The sequence below is a fragment of the Vulpes vulpes genome, chromosome 14, assembly GCF_048418805.1.
Source record: "Vulpes vulpes isolate BD-2025 chromosome 14, VulVul3, whole genome shotgun sequence".
Lineage (NCBI taxonomy): Eukaryota > Metazoa > Chordata > Mammalia > Carnivora > Canidae > Vulpes > Vulpes vulpes.
The window spans coordinates 105,079,209-105,093,925 of NC_132793.1; the positions used below are offsets into that span (position 1 = coordinate 105,079,209).

General features: G+C 51.4%; 1 protein-coding gene across 13 annotated transcripts in view; it reads right to left on the reverse strand.

Moving 5' to 3' along the window:
* ARNT2 (aryl hydrocarbon receptor nuclear translocator 2) overlaps nt 1–14,717 on the reverse strand; it is a 156,393-nt gene that overhangs the window by 56,943 nt on the left and 84,733 nt on the right. For all 13 annotated transcript variants that reach the window (XM_072737502.1, XM_072737497.1, XM_072737496.1 and 10 more), the window contains 3 exons: nt 8,463–8,565; nt 4,807–4,872; nt 4,377–4,462 (listed from right to left, as the gene is read on the reverse strand). In XM_072737502.1, the coding sequence (XP_072593603.1) occupies nt 4,377–4,462; nt 4,807–4,872; nt 8,463–8,565 (255 nt within the window). The remainder of the gene's footprint in view (nt 1–4,376; nt 4,463–4,806; nt 4,873–8,462; nt 8,566–14,717) is intronic.

The following is a 14,717-nucleotide window of genomic DNA, read 5'->3' on the forward strand; positions in this document are numbered from 1 at the left end:
TATATGTATTTATATTTATACATGTTTTTAATCCCCTGTTCATATCCTTTGCTCATTTCTCCCTACTGAGCTAAAATCTGCCTTTTGGTAACTTTCCTCTTTTGGTCCAAATTGTGCCTTCTGGACCTATCCTAAGTAAGATTAATTCCTCCTTCATATAACACCCCCTCAAATACTTCAAGACAGAAATCATGTCTTGCTTTCTCCAATATAAACACCCCCAGCTCCTTCAATCCTTTCTCACATGGCACAGTTACAAGAGCAGTCACTGAAGACTTCATGCCGCAGTGCTACTGCCCCAATACCCTGTCCACACAAACGCTCATGAGGCCAGACCTCATATGACTCCAGGAAAGCCTGCTGGGGTCACCTGGGCAGGTGGGTGTGATCACCGCCCTGCATCTTGGGCCTCAGACTCCTCTCTTCTGCTCGTCCTCAAGGATCCTCTGAGTTAGACTCATGATGATCATGCATTTCTCATGATATTGTAGGCCTGGAGCCCAAATAAAGCGGTCAGAAGGAGAGTACTTGAGGCCATAAATAGGGTGAGGAATTTGCCTGGTATAAGAAGAATGATTAATGAATTCAGAAAAGGAACACATTAAGAATGAGATGGGCCCTTGGAATGGGGGTCCCAAGAGCTGGATTTGGTGGTACTGACCCACCCTGAGATGAGTGTCCTTCAGGAAGCTCTCCTAACCCAGGCGCCCTCCTTGGTCCCCAGGGCCAGCTGCCTTACCACATTCTCTTGTGATCATCTGTGTACGTGCTGGGGCCCCAGCCACACATCTCTATACTCCCTGAGGGACAGGCCTATGTCTGGCACTGGAGAGTCTAGCTCAGCAACGGGCACACATCACATCATCATAAGCGCTCCGTGAGCTGAGCTGCTGCAGGAAGTCTCTCTCCAGGCTGTCCACACCTTTTCTCATTTGCCTTTCATCGAACAACCTTCCAATACGAACCTGTTCTCACAAGGACCTCAGAATCTCACAGGTTCCCTGGATAACAGACATGAGTATCCACGTCAGAGACAAGGTAACCCCATGGTATTACTGGATTGCACCTGGTGGAGACTTCAGCTTCTGAGGACTCATCCACATTCACTGGGGCTGACCAATTCTAGAGCAGGACTGTTTCTACATCTACATTACTGAAGTTCACCCTCTGACCACTGTGAAGCAGTGGTGCTTTATGAGTTCCTGTCTTGAGTGTAGCTGGGGGCCTTCAGACAAGCAGCACCACAATTTTGTGCATTATGGTTTAAGTAGAAAAAAATATATATATAAATAAAAAATACATAAATTAAAAAATATACATACACATATGTATATATGTCAAGCTGAATATACGCATATATACAGCCAACGTAAACCCAGCCAGCTCCCACAAACATTAAATTAAACTTCGCAATATGACTTATTTACCTCGGCTACTATTACCTGACATGTCACATCTGGATTTCAACACAGATTTACAAGGAATGCTAAAAGGCAAGAAAACACACAGCCTGGGGAGACAAAGTAAGCCTCATATCCAGACTTAGATATGACACAGACCTTGAAATTACTAGACAGGGAATTTAAAATAACTATAATGAATACGTTAAGAACTCTAATGGGAGAACAGACAATAGCAAAAACAGATGGGTAATGCAAGTAGAGGGACAGAAACACCAGGAGGAAAGCAGAAGGAAATGCTAGAAATAACAAACACTGTCAAAATGAGGACTGCCTTTGATACATTCATCAGTAGACTGGATAGTGCCAAGGAAAGAAGTAGTGAGCCTGAAGACATGTCGATTGAAACCCCCAAAACCAAAATACAAAGAGAAAAAAAGAGTGCAAAAATCCAGAACACAATACCCCCAACTCATAGTACAATTTCAAATGATATAACACATGTGTAATACCAATACCAAAAGGAGAAAAAAGAAAATAGAACCAACGGAATATGTGAAAAACAATGTCCAAGAATTTTTCAAAATGAATGACATCAAACCACAGACACAGGAAGCTCAGACATGACCAAGCAGTATAAATAACCAAAAAGCAAAACAAAATGAAGTACTGAGGTTTTCTGCAGAAACCCAAAGAGAAAGGAAAAAATCTTGAAAGAAGCCAGAAAACTAAAAAAAAAAGAAAGCCCCACATCATCTGTAAAAACACAAGGATAAGAGTTATCCTCTGATTTCTCATCAGAAACCATGAAAACAAGAAGAGAGAATATTTGTTTATTTATTTATAAATTCATTCACTCACTCAGTCATTTATTCAGTAGGCTCTGCACCCAGCATGGAGCCCAATGTGGGGCTCAAACTCATGACCATGAGATCCAGACCTGAGTCAAGATCAAGAGTCAGACCCTTAACAGACTGAGACAGCCAGGAGTCCCAAGATGAGAGAATATTTAAAGTGTTGGAGGAAAATAAGCACTAACCTAAAATCCTATATTCAGTAAAATCCTTCAAGACTGAAGGAGAAATAATGACCTTCTGTGAAAAATAAAAATAGAAAGAATTCATCACCAGCAGAGCTGTCCTGTAAGAAATGTTAAAAGAGGTTCCTCAGGAAGAAGGAAACGATGTGGGTTAGAAACACGTATCTGGGGCAGCCTGGGTGGTTCAGCGGTTTGGCGCCGCCTTCAGCCCAGAGCCTGATCCTGGAGACCTAGGATCGAGTCCCACGTCGGGCTCCCTGCATGGAGCCTGCTTCTCCCTCTGCCTGTGTCTCTGCCTCTCTTTCTCCCTCTCTCTCTCTCTCATGAATAAATAGATTAAAAAAAAAAAACAAAAACCACGGATCTGCATGAAGGAAAGAGTGTCAGAGAAACAATAAATTAAGGTATGATGAACTTTTTTATTTTTATTACTCTTAATTGAGCTAATGTATTTCTGTTTGTTCCAAGTAATAATAATAACAACAATGTGCAGGTTGATTAGATAAGTGAAGTGTAGGGGATCAGAACTCCAGGAGATGGAAGGAGGAGGAAGGAAAGCCGAGTGACAGAGTCCTTGCATTACCCATGAAGTGGTACAATATTACTTGAAAGTAGATTTACATTAGCTGTAAATGTGTATTTCGAACTTAAGGCAAATAATATAGATTTTTTTAAAGATTTTATTTATTTATTTTGGGAGGGAGCAGGGGGAAAGGCAGAGGGAGAGAGAATCTCAAGCAGACTCCTCACTGAGTGCAGAATCCAAAAAGGGATCGATCCCACAACACTGAGATCATGATCTAAGCCAAAATCAAAGTCAGACACTCAGCTGACTGAGTCACCCAGGTTCTCTAGTAAAGATATTTCTAAGGAAATATAATTGATACGCTAAGTCAAGAGAGAATATGAAATCCCATAAAATGTTCAATGAAAACTAGAGAAGGCAGAGAGGAGGAGAAGAAAAGAAGGAACAAATACAATGAATAGAAAAACATGCCAGGCATTATTCAAACTGTGTCAATAATCACATTAAATGTTAATGGTCTAAATATACCAATTAAAAGGCAAATTGTCAGAGTGGGTAAAAGCACTAGACCAACGACGTGTTGTCTACAAGGAACTCACATGCCACCATCAAGTGTACAATTCAGTGGTTTTTTGATGGTAGAGTGGTGCAACCATCGCCCCTATCTGATTTCAGAATACCTTGAAAAGAAACACCGTACCCATGACAGTCATTCCCCAGCACCCGGAAACCACAAGTCTACTTTCTGTCTAGAAGGATTTGCCTTGTCTGGATATTGCACAGAAATGAAATCAGGCCACATGCTGCCTGCGTGGCTTCTTCCACTTAGCATGATGTTTTTCAGGCTCCCCAATATGGCAACATGGATCAATCCTTTGCTTCCTTGATTGGCTATATAACATTTTATTGTATGGATACTCTACTTTTTTATCTATCTGTTCATCAGCTGATGCACACATTCAAGTTGCTTCCACTTTATGGCCACAAACTCAGCTATGAACATTTACATGCACGTTTCTTTGCTCTGGGCCCCACTGAGTGCACCCAGGAGTGGGAGTCCTCCATCATATGGCAGCTCTACATCTATCATGGTGAGGACCATCCATCTGGATCCCCCATCAGGGTCAGAAGTACCATGTGAACTACCACCTGGGCTTCACATAGGGCTCCAGGGAACAGACCACAGAAACGGCTGAGGCTCCCACCATCCCTGCACGATTGCTCTTTTCAAAAACCTCCACTTCAAGAAGTAGGATTTTTTCCAATTATGAAGATGGTTACATTCTAACCACGAAGAAAAATAACAATATCTTTCTGCCTCTTTCCATGGGAATAGATCCCTAGCAGGAAAGCAGGGTAAGGGATGAAGAGCATTTGACTCCCTTGGGATGAGTATGTGGCTTCTGCTTACCTGCTGGGGGCCAGGCCTTGATGTATCCCGTGCAGTGCACCACAGCATACTGGGCCTCCCCTTCTTTCACGGGACCAAGACCATTCCTAAACAAAGAGCATGTATGAGATGGCTTCTAGCACCTGACAGGGAGGCAAGGCCACCGATGGCTCCCCTGGGATCTGAGCTACTGGGGTCACACTTACCTTGTGGTTTTGAACACTGCCTTCTTACCACCCTGCTTTCCGTCCTGTTAAGCAGCATCCATCTCCCTTCCCTCCCAGGCCATGCAGCCCTAGTCCCAATGCAGCCCTGATGTGACCCAGATGTGCACACTGCACACCCCTCCCTGTGCTCAGCCCCTCTTCAGAGCCTGCCACCCCGTAGAGCTCAGCGCATTTGGGCTTTCTACCAGTATGGCCCCAAACACATGTCAGAAAAGCCTACTGACCTGAACCTTTTCCTCATGGTGGTGATTCGGTTGAGAGGGAGGTGATCCAAAGGAGCATTTCCACACCTACGATTTGATAAATAATTAGAGTGAGTAGAGACTCTAGCAGGTTTGCTACAGCCAGATAGGTGGGTCTTATCTGACCCTCACACACCAGCCCAGGTGACCCAACAGCCAGGTCCCTTCCAAAGGGCAGGCTTGGCCTTGCACTCCTTGAGCTGTGTTGTCACTGAAGACCAGGCCAGTGTGACCCACTTGGCAGAGCACGGGGCCCAGCCTGGAGGCTAGAGAAACAGGAAGACTCTAGGGGATTGTGGGCATGCACCATGCTACAGATACACGTCTGTGTCACGGGGTGGCTTTTGGGAAAGCAGTGAGGTGGGTGATGACAGCAGTAGTGTCTCTTCGGGCCTCAGCAGAGACAGCAACTCCAAACACATGGTGCCTGCTGGTAAAAAGGAACATCCTCTTGGCTCTGGCCGCAGGCTTGGGAACCCTCCCTCCCGGAGGGGATAACATGACCCCTATGGGCCCTGATAGCCAAGGGCAGAGTGGGGACAGAGAGGGACAGCCTTTTTGAGGGTCCTTCCCAGGGAACCAGGGGATGCGAGGCATCCCACTGCCTGCTCTGGGGGGACCTTTCCAGCCTCTCTTCTCTGTGGCATCTCAGGCTCTGAACAGGTGCACAGTGGCCAGGAGTCGATTGCTGCTGGGTCCACCCAGTCGTACGTGGGCAACCAGTTCTCAACTCCATGACAGGTGCCACTCTGCATGTCTTCATACTCAACGTGGCCAAGAAAAGAGTCCACCTGTCCTCTGAGACCTGGGGCAGCTGCCAGCGCATGCCTGTCCCCCGGGAGGGTTGACACAGGACCCCACTGCCTGGGCGAGCTGGAGTGGCCCTCGGTGTCTTCCTCACACTAACCCACTTTATTGGGAGGACAAAGTCCTGTGCTCAGTAGATGGCAGCACTGCCACCTCACAGGTGAATCCAGGTAGTGTGGACTTGGTTGTGCAAAAACCCAGTGGGAGCATGCCCCCTAAGGCGCGCCAGGGCAGGGAGGGGGCGGCCTGAGCTGTGTGACAGGGCAGTGCTCACAGCGTGGAGACTGCTGTGGAAGTGGGCACCGGGATGCTCCCAGGGAGGGTGTTCACAGGGCCTGCCTGGGGCCGTAACTCAGAGTTGCCGTGGCTGGCAATGTCCGGGGAATGATGCCGGGCGGGTGTGTGCTCCTGACCCGGGCACCAGGCACCCATGGGCTACACCACGTAAACCAATGGGGTTTTGTCTCCAGGTGGACACCAGCACAAGGGAATTGTGCTGCCCCGCGTGCCCATCTGTCCGCATACACTAGTGCTAAGTTGGATGTAGCCTCATGTATTTTGTCACCTGAAGGCCATCTTGTGACCTGAGGCAGGTGGAAGAGGGAGTCCTGTCCCTGTCTCCTGGAAGAAGGGCCAGCTCTGGCTCTGAGGAGAGGACACCCACCCCTGACTCAAACTGCCCGCTGCCCCAGAGCCCAGTGTAAGGGTGCAGAGTAGGTCTCCTCTCAACACGGGCAGCCCTTGCAAGTCACAGGGGTGGCAGCAAACGGGGAGGGTGGCCTTGTGGGAGGCTCCCCTGAGCCACCCCGAGACCCTCAAGCAGCTCGGCAGGAAGGGGAAGGAGCTCAGGGACACCATCAAGCTCAGCGTGGGTCCCAAGGACTTTTCAGGAGAGGTGCTCAAGGAGGGCTCGGCAGACGCTGTGCGGGGCAGCGGGGAGAGGCTGAGGTGCTGGGGGAGAAGGGGAGGCCCGCCTGGCTCTCCTGCCGGGGGCTCTAGCTCTGGCTGGTCCTGCCTCTGCGTCGGGCACGGCCCAGCCCTCTCATCTGGGACTCATTAGGAGCCTCTGCGGTGATCACGTCTTCCTCCCAGAAATGTCCTGCACCCCCTCGTTCTCTGCCACCTGCCTGCAGCTCCTCCTTGCCTCCCTGCCGCAGGCCTAGCCTGGGGCTCAGACGCCTGGCCTCCCCCCAGAGGCATCTACAGGAGGCTAGCCCTATCTTTCTAATGAAATCTCAGCACTTTTTTTTTTTTTTTTTTTAACCGCAGTCACTATTAGCCTATTTCTCGCCTGGCTTATTACTACGGATGGCCTCCTCACTTCCACCCTGTTCTTTCTCAGGAGGTTTATTCTCCACACGCATGCAGAGTGAAATTTTTAAATATAATTCGGGACATGTCACTCATGATAAAACTCCAACAGCCTCTCATCTCATTCAGAGTAAAAGTCAAAGGCTAGTAAGTAACCTGACATCCTGACCTTCCTGAGGACCATTCCCTCCTCCCCCACCCATTCACTCTGCTCCTGGGAGAGAGCCTTATTGTTCCTTGAGCATGACAAGACATCCCTACCTCAGGGCCTTTGTGCTTGCTGTTCCGTCTACTTGGTGTTTTCTTTCCGCAGATATTCCCAGATGTCCCCACTCAAAACGTCACTTTATCAATGAGTCCTCCCCTAACCAACCTATAAACTAACACATAAACCAACAACTCCTACTACTTCCTTCTTCTTAAATTTTTTAAAGATTAAAAAAAAAATTTATTTGTTCATAAGTGACACACAGAGAAAGGCAGAGACATAGGCAGAGGGAGAAGCAGGCTCCCTGCCAGGAGCCCGATGTGAGACTCGATCCCAGGACCCCGGGATCACGCCCTGAGCTGAAGGCAGATGCTCAACCACTGAGCCAACCAGGTGAGCCCCTAAGTTTTATTTTCCTCAACAGCTACCATCTGGCGTTCCCTGTATCTACTTGGTACTTTTGTCTATGGTGTGTCTCCTGTCCTCAAGTGATGCTCTACACACTCAGGATTTGCTTTATTCAGTGCTAAGCCTGGCACTTTGAAAACCACAGGCACCAGCAGGCCCTCAGTATAAATGTGTTGAGTAACTGAATGAATGAGAACCATCGCCTCATTTTACAGCCTCCGAAACTGCACACACCAGGCAGACGGGCCTGTCAGGCACCTCCCACTGCCCCCCTCCCTACAGGACCTCGGGATACAGGGTGGTCTCGACTGAAGTCTCAAAATCCTTGTTTCTTCTTCTTCAGGGATAGAACCTTCTCTACCCCTGAGCATAGTCATTTGGCATGTCCTCAGCAGCCACGTGCTAACCACACTCCACTGCAGGTCACGGGAGGCCCAGGAAGAAAAACCCAAAGCCCCTATCCTCGGGCAGCCAGCACCTGCTCACAGAGTCATGACACACCCGGAACAACAATCAACAATACTGGAATTAAACACCGATTCTGATGTACGATTTGGTGCAGGAGACACAAGAGAAGGTATGAAATCCACAGATCTTATGTGAAACATACTGAGAAATACGGAGCCTGGACAGGATTGAAGAATTGGTAGAAAGTTGGGACCTAGAGGGTAGGGGAGCCTCCCCAGGAGTGAGCAGAGACTGGCAGGACGTCAGATAGGGTAGGAGGGGAGCGAGCAGGATGAGGGCCCTCCCAGACAGACCACAGAGAGCGCCAGCTCCCAAGCTGTGGCCAGGATCTGATGGGTGGCATTGGCAGGGTCTGGGAAGGCTCCCAGGAAGGCACCTGCTGGTGGAACAGAAGGAGTGGACCACCCCGAGCCACAGCTCCCCGTCAGCCACAAACCTCATCCTGCAGATGAAGGACCTCCTCGAGCCCATGCACATCCTCATGGAAGACTGCTGACCCTCCTTCTTCACCGTCCCCGTCTTCAGGTCCAGGATCCGGCCTAGGAGAGAGAGGGACACATGTATAAGCCTCTGCCTTCGATGGGGGCATGGGAGTGTGAGGGGAGAGCCTTCTTCAAATGCTCTGCAAATGAGGACAAACAGGGCTGCTCAGATTGTTTCCCAGATCCCCAGCATTCTCTGTCCAGAAACATGTACAGTCACAAAACCCACACAATCCTAAATGCCTCGTCTTCTTCAGAGGCCCATCTCTACCTGCTGTCCCTGCTCTGTCGGATGCCACCATCTGGAGTCATTCTAACTTGGATTCTTTCTCCCCATCATTTCACGGAGACAGCATTCTCCAAAGTCACCAGCAACTTCCTTGCTGCAAATCCCAACCCCCATTCCCCTGGTCTCCACTCCTCCTTCCTCCTTTCATCCCCCAGAGACCCCAGCTGGGCCATTGGCTGTCCTGCCACCATGCACCCCTAACCAACTTTGCCCACCCTGGTGATGACCACCTCTGGACATTAATCATCCTGTGCCTATGGCTCCAGCACTGGCCCTTCCACCCCCTCGAGCACCAGCCCCTCCACCCTCTCTAGCACTAACCCCTCTATCCCCTCCAGCACTAGCCCCCTCTATCCCCACCAGCACCTGTCCCTCCACCCCTTTCAGCACTGGCCCCTCCACCCCCTCCAGCACCTGTGCCTCCATCCCCTCCAGCACTAGGCCCTCTATCCCTTCCAGCACCTGTCCCTCCATCCCCTCCAGCAATGACCCCCTCCGTCCCCTCTAGCACTGGACCCTCCATCCCCTCCATCCCTGTCCAAGACCACCAGTACAAGTACCACCACTCCTCCCCGACATCAGCAAATGTGCCATCAATGTGGAAATGAAGGTCAGAATTCCAGATGCCACATGGGAGTCCCTCCCTCCTGTCATCCCTGCATCCCCACCTGTGTCTCCACCTCCTCTGCTCACCTGCCATCCTTCCACTGAGACTCACTGGCTCCCAGTGTTCCCTCTGTCCCTGTACCTCCCTTATGGCCGCCGGCTGTGTAGACAGCACATGTCTGGCGGCCCACCTGGGCTGGAAAGGCAGCACTTCCAGAGGGTCCTCAGAGAGTACTCTAGAACACTGCCCTGCCCACCCCTCCACCCTGGTTCTGCCACACATCCCGTTACCCTGCCCAAGAGAAGGGTCATGAGAGCCACCTATGTAACCTTACATGGTCTAGGAGACACGTTTTTCAAAAAGTTATAACAAACAGGTGAATTGCTTTCAATAATGTATCTGAAACGTCACCATTCCAATATGTAAAACGTCAGCAGCATGTTTTGCATTCTTTCTCTCCTGCGCCTCTTTGACACTCGTGTGTCTTTGGCACAGAGGGTGAACCTCCATTCCAACGAGCCCGGTGCTGGGTGCTCAGTGAGCTGGGCAAGCAGTGGCCTCCAGGCAGGGTGACGCAGCTCCGCACACAGCCCACCACGTCCGTGTCTCCAAGGGCGACACATTTGCAGACATGCACCTCCCGCCACAAGTCCACACTCTGCTCCACATGCACTACCATCCTGACATCACAACCCCGGGAAGCCTTCTCAGGCCACCTCACGTGGAGTTCTCTCCCCCTTTCTATCCCACTCATCCATGGCCTCGCTCAATATTTATCTAGTGTTTTTGCAGAGCTGGCCTCTTGTGAGGCTCTGCAGATGCAAACATGAAAAAGGTATCCTCATGGCTAGTGGAGGAGATACATCTGTAACACCTGCCACACTATACTCGCATGCCCTTGACCTTGACCTTGACCTCCGTTCCTTGCAGCAAGGCACCAAGTGGAAACAGCCAACGGTGCCTGGTGCAGTGCATACGCTGGCTAAACTGGACTGTTTGCACCCATCCGTGGAAGGACTTTGCAGCAACAATGGCATTAAGTGATGTGCTAGTATGAATTGTTTACCTCTATTCCCGTTCCTATGACAAAACGTTTACAGACTGATGCCCATCCATCACGTACCTTGTTCCCACTGCACAAGAATGCTGCATCCCCTCCCTACCGTGGGTGCACCAGACGCTTCCCACCCGGCCCCTTCCCACGGCTACTCTGCCCAGTGTTCAAACGCCATCAGATCATGGTCACTGGTTGGTTGGGGAGCAGAGAAAAACCCTTTACGATGCTGAGACCCCATCCTCTTGCTCCACACCTGTCCTGAAGCCTCAGCTCCCCACCCCACAGGCTGCTCCAGTCAAGGCTACCAGGGCCCCATTTGTGGCCAAACTCAACAGATACTAACCAGACCCTCTCGACTTGGTCCCTGCCCTCACCTGTCCCTCCTTCTGGACCCTTCTCACCCTGGACACCACTCTCTCCTGCCTCCCCTTTGCTGGTTCTCAGCCCTGTGGCAGCTCCTCCTCCCCGTCCTCCCCTGGTGGTGGCACTCAGGGGCCTGTGCCCTTCTGTCCCACACTCCCCCAGACCCTCAGGGGCTCTCAGTTCCACCACCTTCAGAGCTGCTGACGACACCAAGACAGCACCTCCAGCAGGATCTCTCTCAGAAGCTCCCGTGTTATCTACCTGTTGGGGCATCTCAGATACCTCACGTTTATGGGTCCAGAACCAAACCCACTGTCCTGTCCATAGCACCTAGAGCCACCCTTCCTTCCCCATCCCTGTCCGGGTCACCAGCCCTGCACTCCTCCACGGCTCGAGCCAGAAATCTAGAGCCAGGAGCAAGGACGGACCTCACTTCCAACCCTGCTGCTTCACTTACTGTGTGACCCTGGGCAACTGACCTGACGTGTCTGTGCCTCTGCTTCTTCATCCATAAAATGAGGGGAACACTAGTACCTCCCCCCTCAGATGGTTGTCGGGAGGAGTAAATGGGCTAATGTGATAGAACAGCGAACACTGCGTGGCTCATAGAAAGTGCTCTATAAACACTTCTTAAATAAAGAATATGAAAAACCCGCTCCGCCTCTGATGAGTCACAAACCTTCTATCACTTCTGCTTCCCGCATGTCTCTGGCCTGTGCCCTTCCTGCAGCGGCATCGCCACTACCTGAGCCTGGTGCTACTCCCTGCACCCCTGCGCGGACAGCTGTCCTGCCTGGGCCTTGCTCCTGCCGCCCACCCTCTGCATCCCACAAAGTCTCCACTGAAAACACAATGTGGCCACGGCTCTGTCACTCATGTGATCTGGACACTCAGCTTTGCTCGTCCATGTTTTGCTTTGTTTTTTCTTTTTCTGCAAAACGGAGGTGTCAGATCTCCCACTCGGGATTACCATGATGCCCTGCAGTTTGTACACGTGAGGAACGCAGTGAGGGTGAGGTTCCTGGCAGACTCCAAACAAACGATCGTGTCACACTCCTTGAAAACCTTTCATGCTCCCCACTACTAATTCACAATAAACTCCAACTCCTGCAGCCCACTGTGAAGAGGCCCCCAGATCTGGCCTCTGCTCACCTCTTGGGCTGCACCTGTCCCCCACCCCTGCTTGCTCCTCACCCCCCAACCCTGCTCCAATCCCACGAGCTCAGAGCAAGTTGCTGTCCCATCCCCGTCCCTGTGTATCACTCTGTTTCCTGAGGCTCTGGGCCTCCTTCCCTTTGCCTGCCTATTTCATCCTTATTGTCACAAGTTAGCCTTGTATTTACTAAATCCTCCAATATGTTGGCCACCACTGAAACCATGGAGTGAAACAGGCAGAGGCCGTGATACTCCAGCAGGTGGACAGACAACAAGAACCAAAGAACAGAATGGGAAGGTGGGGAGGGAGGGGGGACTTGGTCAGGTGGGGATAAATGCTATAAACAGAAATAAAGCAGCAGAAAAGTAAACATGCGACCAGAGACCCAATCCTTTGCAATAAATAGTTGAATGGGTTCCTATCACTTGAAATCTAAAGGGCCTTGAAGAAGGCCTCCCTGAAGGTGTGGTCTAGGTACTCCAGCAGGGAGGAGTGAAGGTGAGTGTGCTCTGGGCAGGGCGGTCACCTCCCATCCTACCCACTCCGGCACCAGGGGGGCTCTGTCTCCATGGGTTGGAGCTGGAGCCTCATAGGCTGTCCTCCCCTGGCACCCACAGCAGCGGCAGGGAGGCTGCACTCAGGAGGCCAGTGGTCACGGAGGTGCCCACTGCTGCCCCGACATCCTTAGGCATGATCCATCTACCCAGGCCCCCACCACTAAGAGGGAGGCCCCGGGTGGCTGGCGGGTCTATGCTGGCTATACCCCCAGGGTGGACACCTGTCTGTCTCACGCACAGACGGCTTCTTCTTGTGGCTGTTTCATTGCAAATTGTCACTTGCTTTATCATCTACCAAATGGCAAATGGTTTCAGCTGTGAAGCAGGCCAGCAGGAGAGTCTGTCAAATTCCAAAGTGTGCTCTGAAAATAAATCACAGCTGCGTAACACATGAGCCGTGGAATACGAGGAAATGAGAAAACACATTTCCATGATCTGCTGTCAGGACCCCAGAGACAGCCGCTCCCACGTTTATTTGTCTGTGAGCCTCTCTGGCTTTCTCGGGCACAGAAAGCCCCCTCAAAGCAGTGGAGATGTATGGAGGCAAGCGGCTACCCCCACCACTGGGCAGTGAGTCCCAGGGAAGAGGATTAGGGGTCACTCTGTGTCCCACCGGCAACTGGGTGTCAGGCTTACTTGCAAACGGGGCTCCCCCAAAGGCAGGGAACATGGAGATGGGGCTGCTACGCTTACCACCTCGCCCCTCACCCCCCGTCTTCTCTCCTGGCCACAGAAATCTCAGGTCGGCTTCAACCCATGGGTCCGAATGCCCAGCTTGGGTCCCAGTGGGTCCCTCGAAGCACAAGGCAGCCTCCTTCCAGAGCTCAACCTCACCCAGAGGACTTGCTGCAGCGCTGTCCCGGGTGCCCCCCACCCCAGCCTGCTCCCCTTGGTGGGGGCTGAACTCCCAGCCACACAGCCAGCTCTCACCTGTGCACTCCTCAACCATGCCCCATGCCCCCTGCTCCCCTCCTGCCCTCTCTCCTCAGGACACACTCTGCAATGCCCATCCTGCACCAAACTCACTCCTACACCCTCGGCTTGGGAAGTTCCCTGAACCCCAAGCTGGCCAGCCAACCTGACCAACTGCTTGCCCTGCAGCACCTCTTCAAGAGAGGGGGTGGACCCTCCCACAGCCCACATGCCAAGTGGTCAGAAGCGGCTGTGCTTCTTCCTCAGTCCCCAGAGCCCATCCACACTCTGTCATTAACCCACAGCTCCTTCAAAACTCACGAGTCCGCCTGGCGGCGCACCTGCTATGTCTCTGTCTCCCTACCTCCCATCTCCTGCTCTGTGACTCCGGCTTGTCACTCCTCTCTCTCTCTTCACCTCCAGACCTGCCATCATTGACTTGGTCCCAGCACCCATGTAGAAGACCCCTCAACACCCCCACTCAGCACCTGCCCTCCTCCCCATGGCAGCCACCTCTCCCACCATGATGTTTTGGAACTTGAGGCATCTACAATGGTTCCATCCGAAGTTTTACATTCAAACATGTGTGCAGTCCTCCCACTCTGGTCCTCTGCTTCAGCAAGAGGCCAGCGTCCGAACCCTCAACACTTATCAGTTTCCCTCCAGGTGTAGATCCAACCTCAGAGCAAGCAGGGCCCTTGGACACCATGGCCAGCTCTGGCCAAGAGGCCCCAGGAATCTTCCCATATAACCAGCAGCTGTGGGAAGATATTTTTTCTGGATTTGATGCACAAATCCAGAGAAGGGCATAGCCCAATCCTGAAGTATCCTATTCCAGAATGAAGAGGCAGCAAGAATCAGAGGCACAGCCCCTGCCCGACCAGGTTGTGGGGGGATGAGCAGGCTACTCCATGTTCCCTCATCTGGGAGATGTGACCAAAATGTCTGCTCAGAAGGTTATATGGAGCTCTGATGACTTATGTGTAGAAGCTCAATCAACCCCCTTTAAGAATGAGATACAAGCAGCAATAGAAGTCTAGGCAGCAACTCTGTGAGCCCCCAGATGACAGTATCCTGGACTGGAATGTCACAGGTCAGGAAGGCTGCCCTAAAGTCAGCCCAGCCCTGGTCTCCAGACTTCTCAAGGGAAGAGGGCATTTTAGAAGGTTCTAGAATACTGCATAGAACACTATCTTGGGCTAAAAGGTTGAAGAACTACTTATTTTCCCCTCAGAGTGCTTTTAGTCTAAAACTAAAGTGGTCTTTTG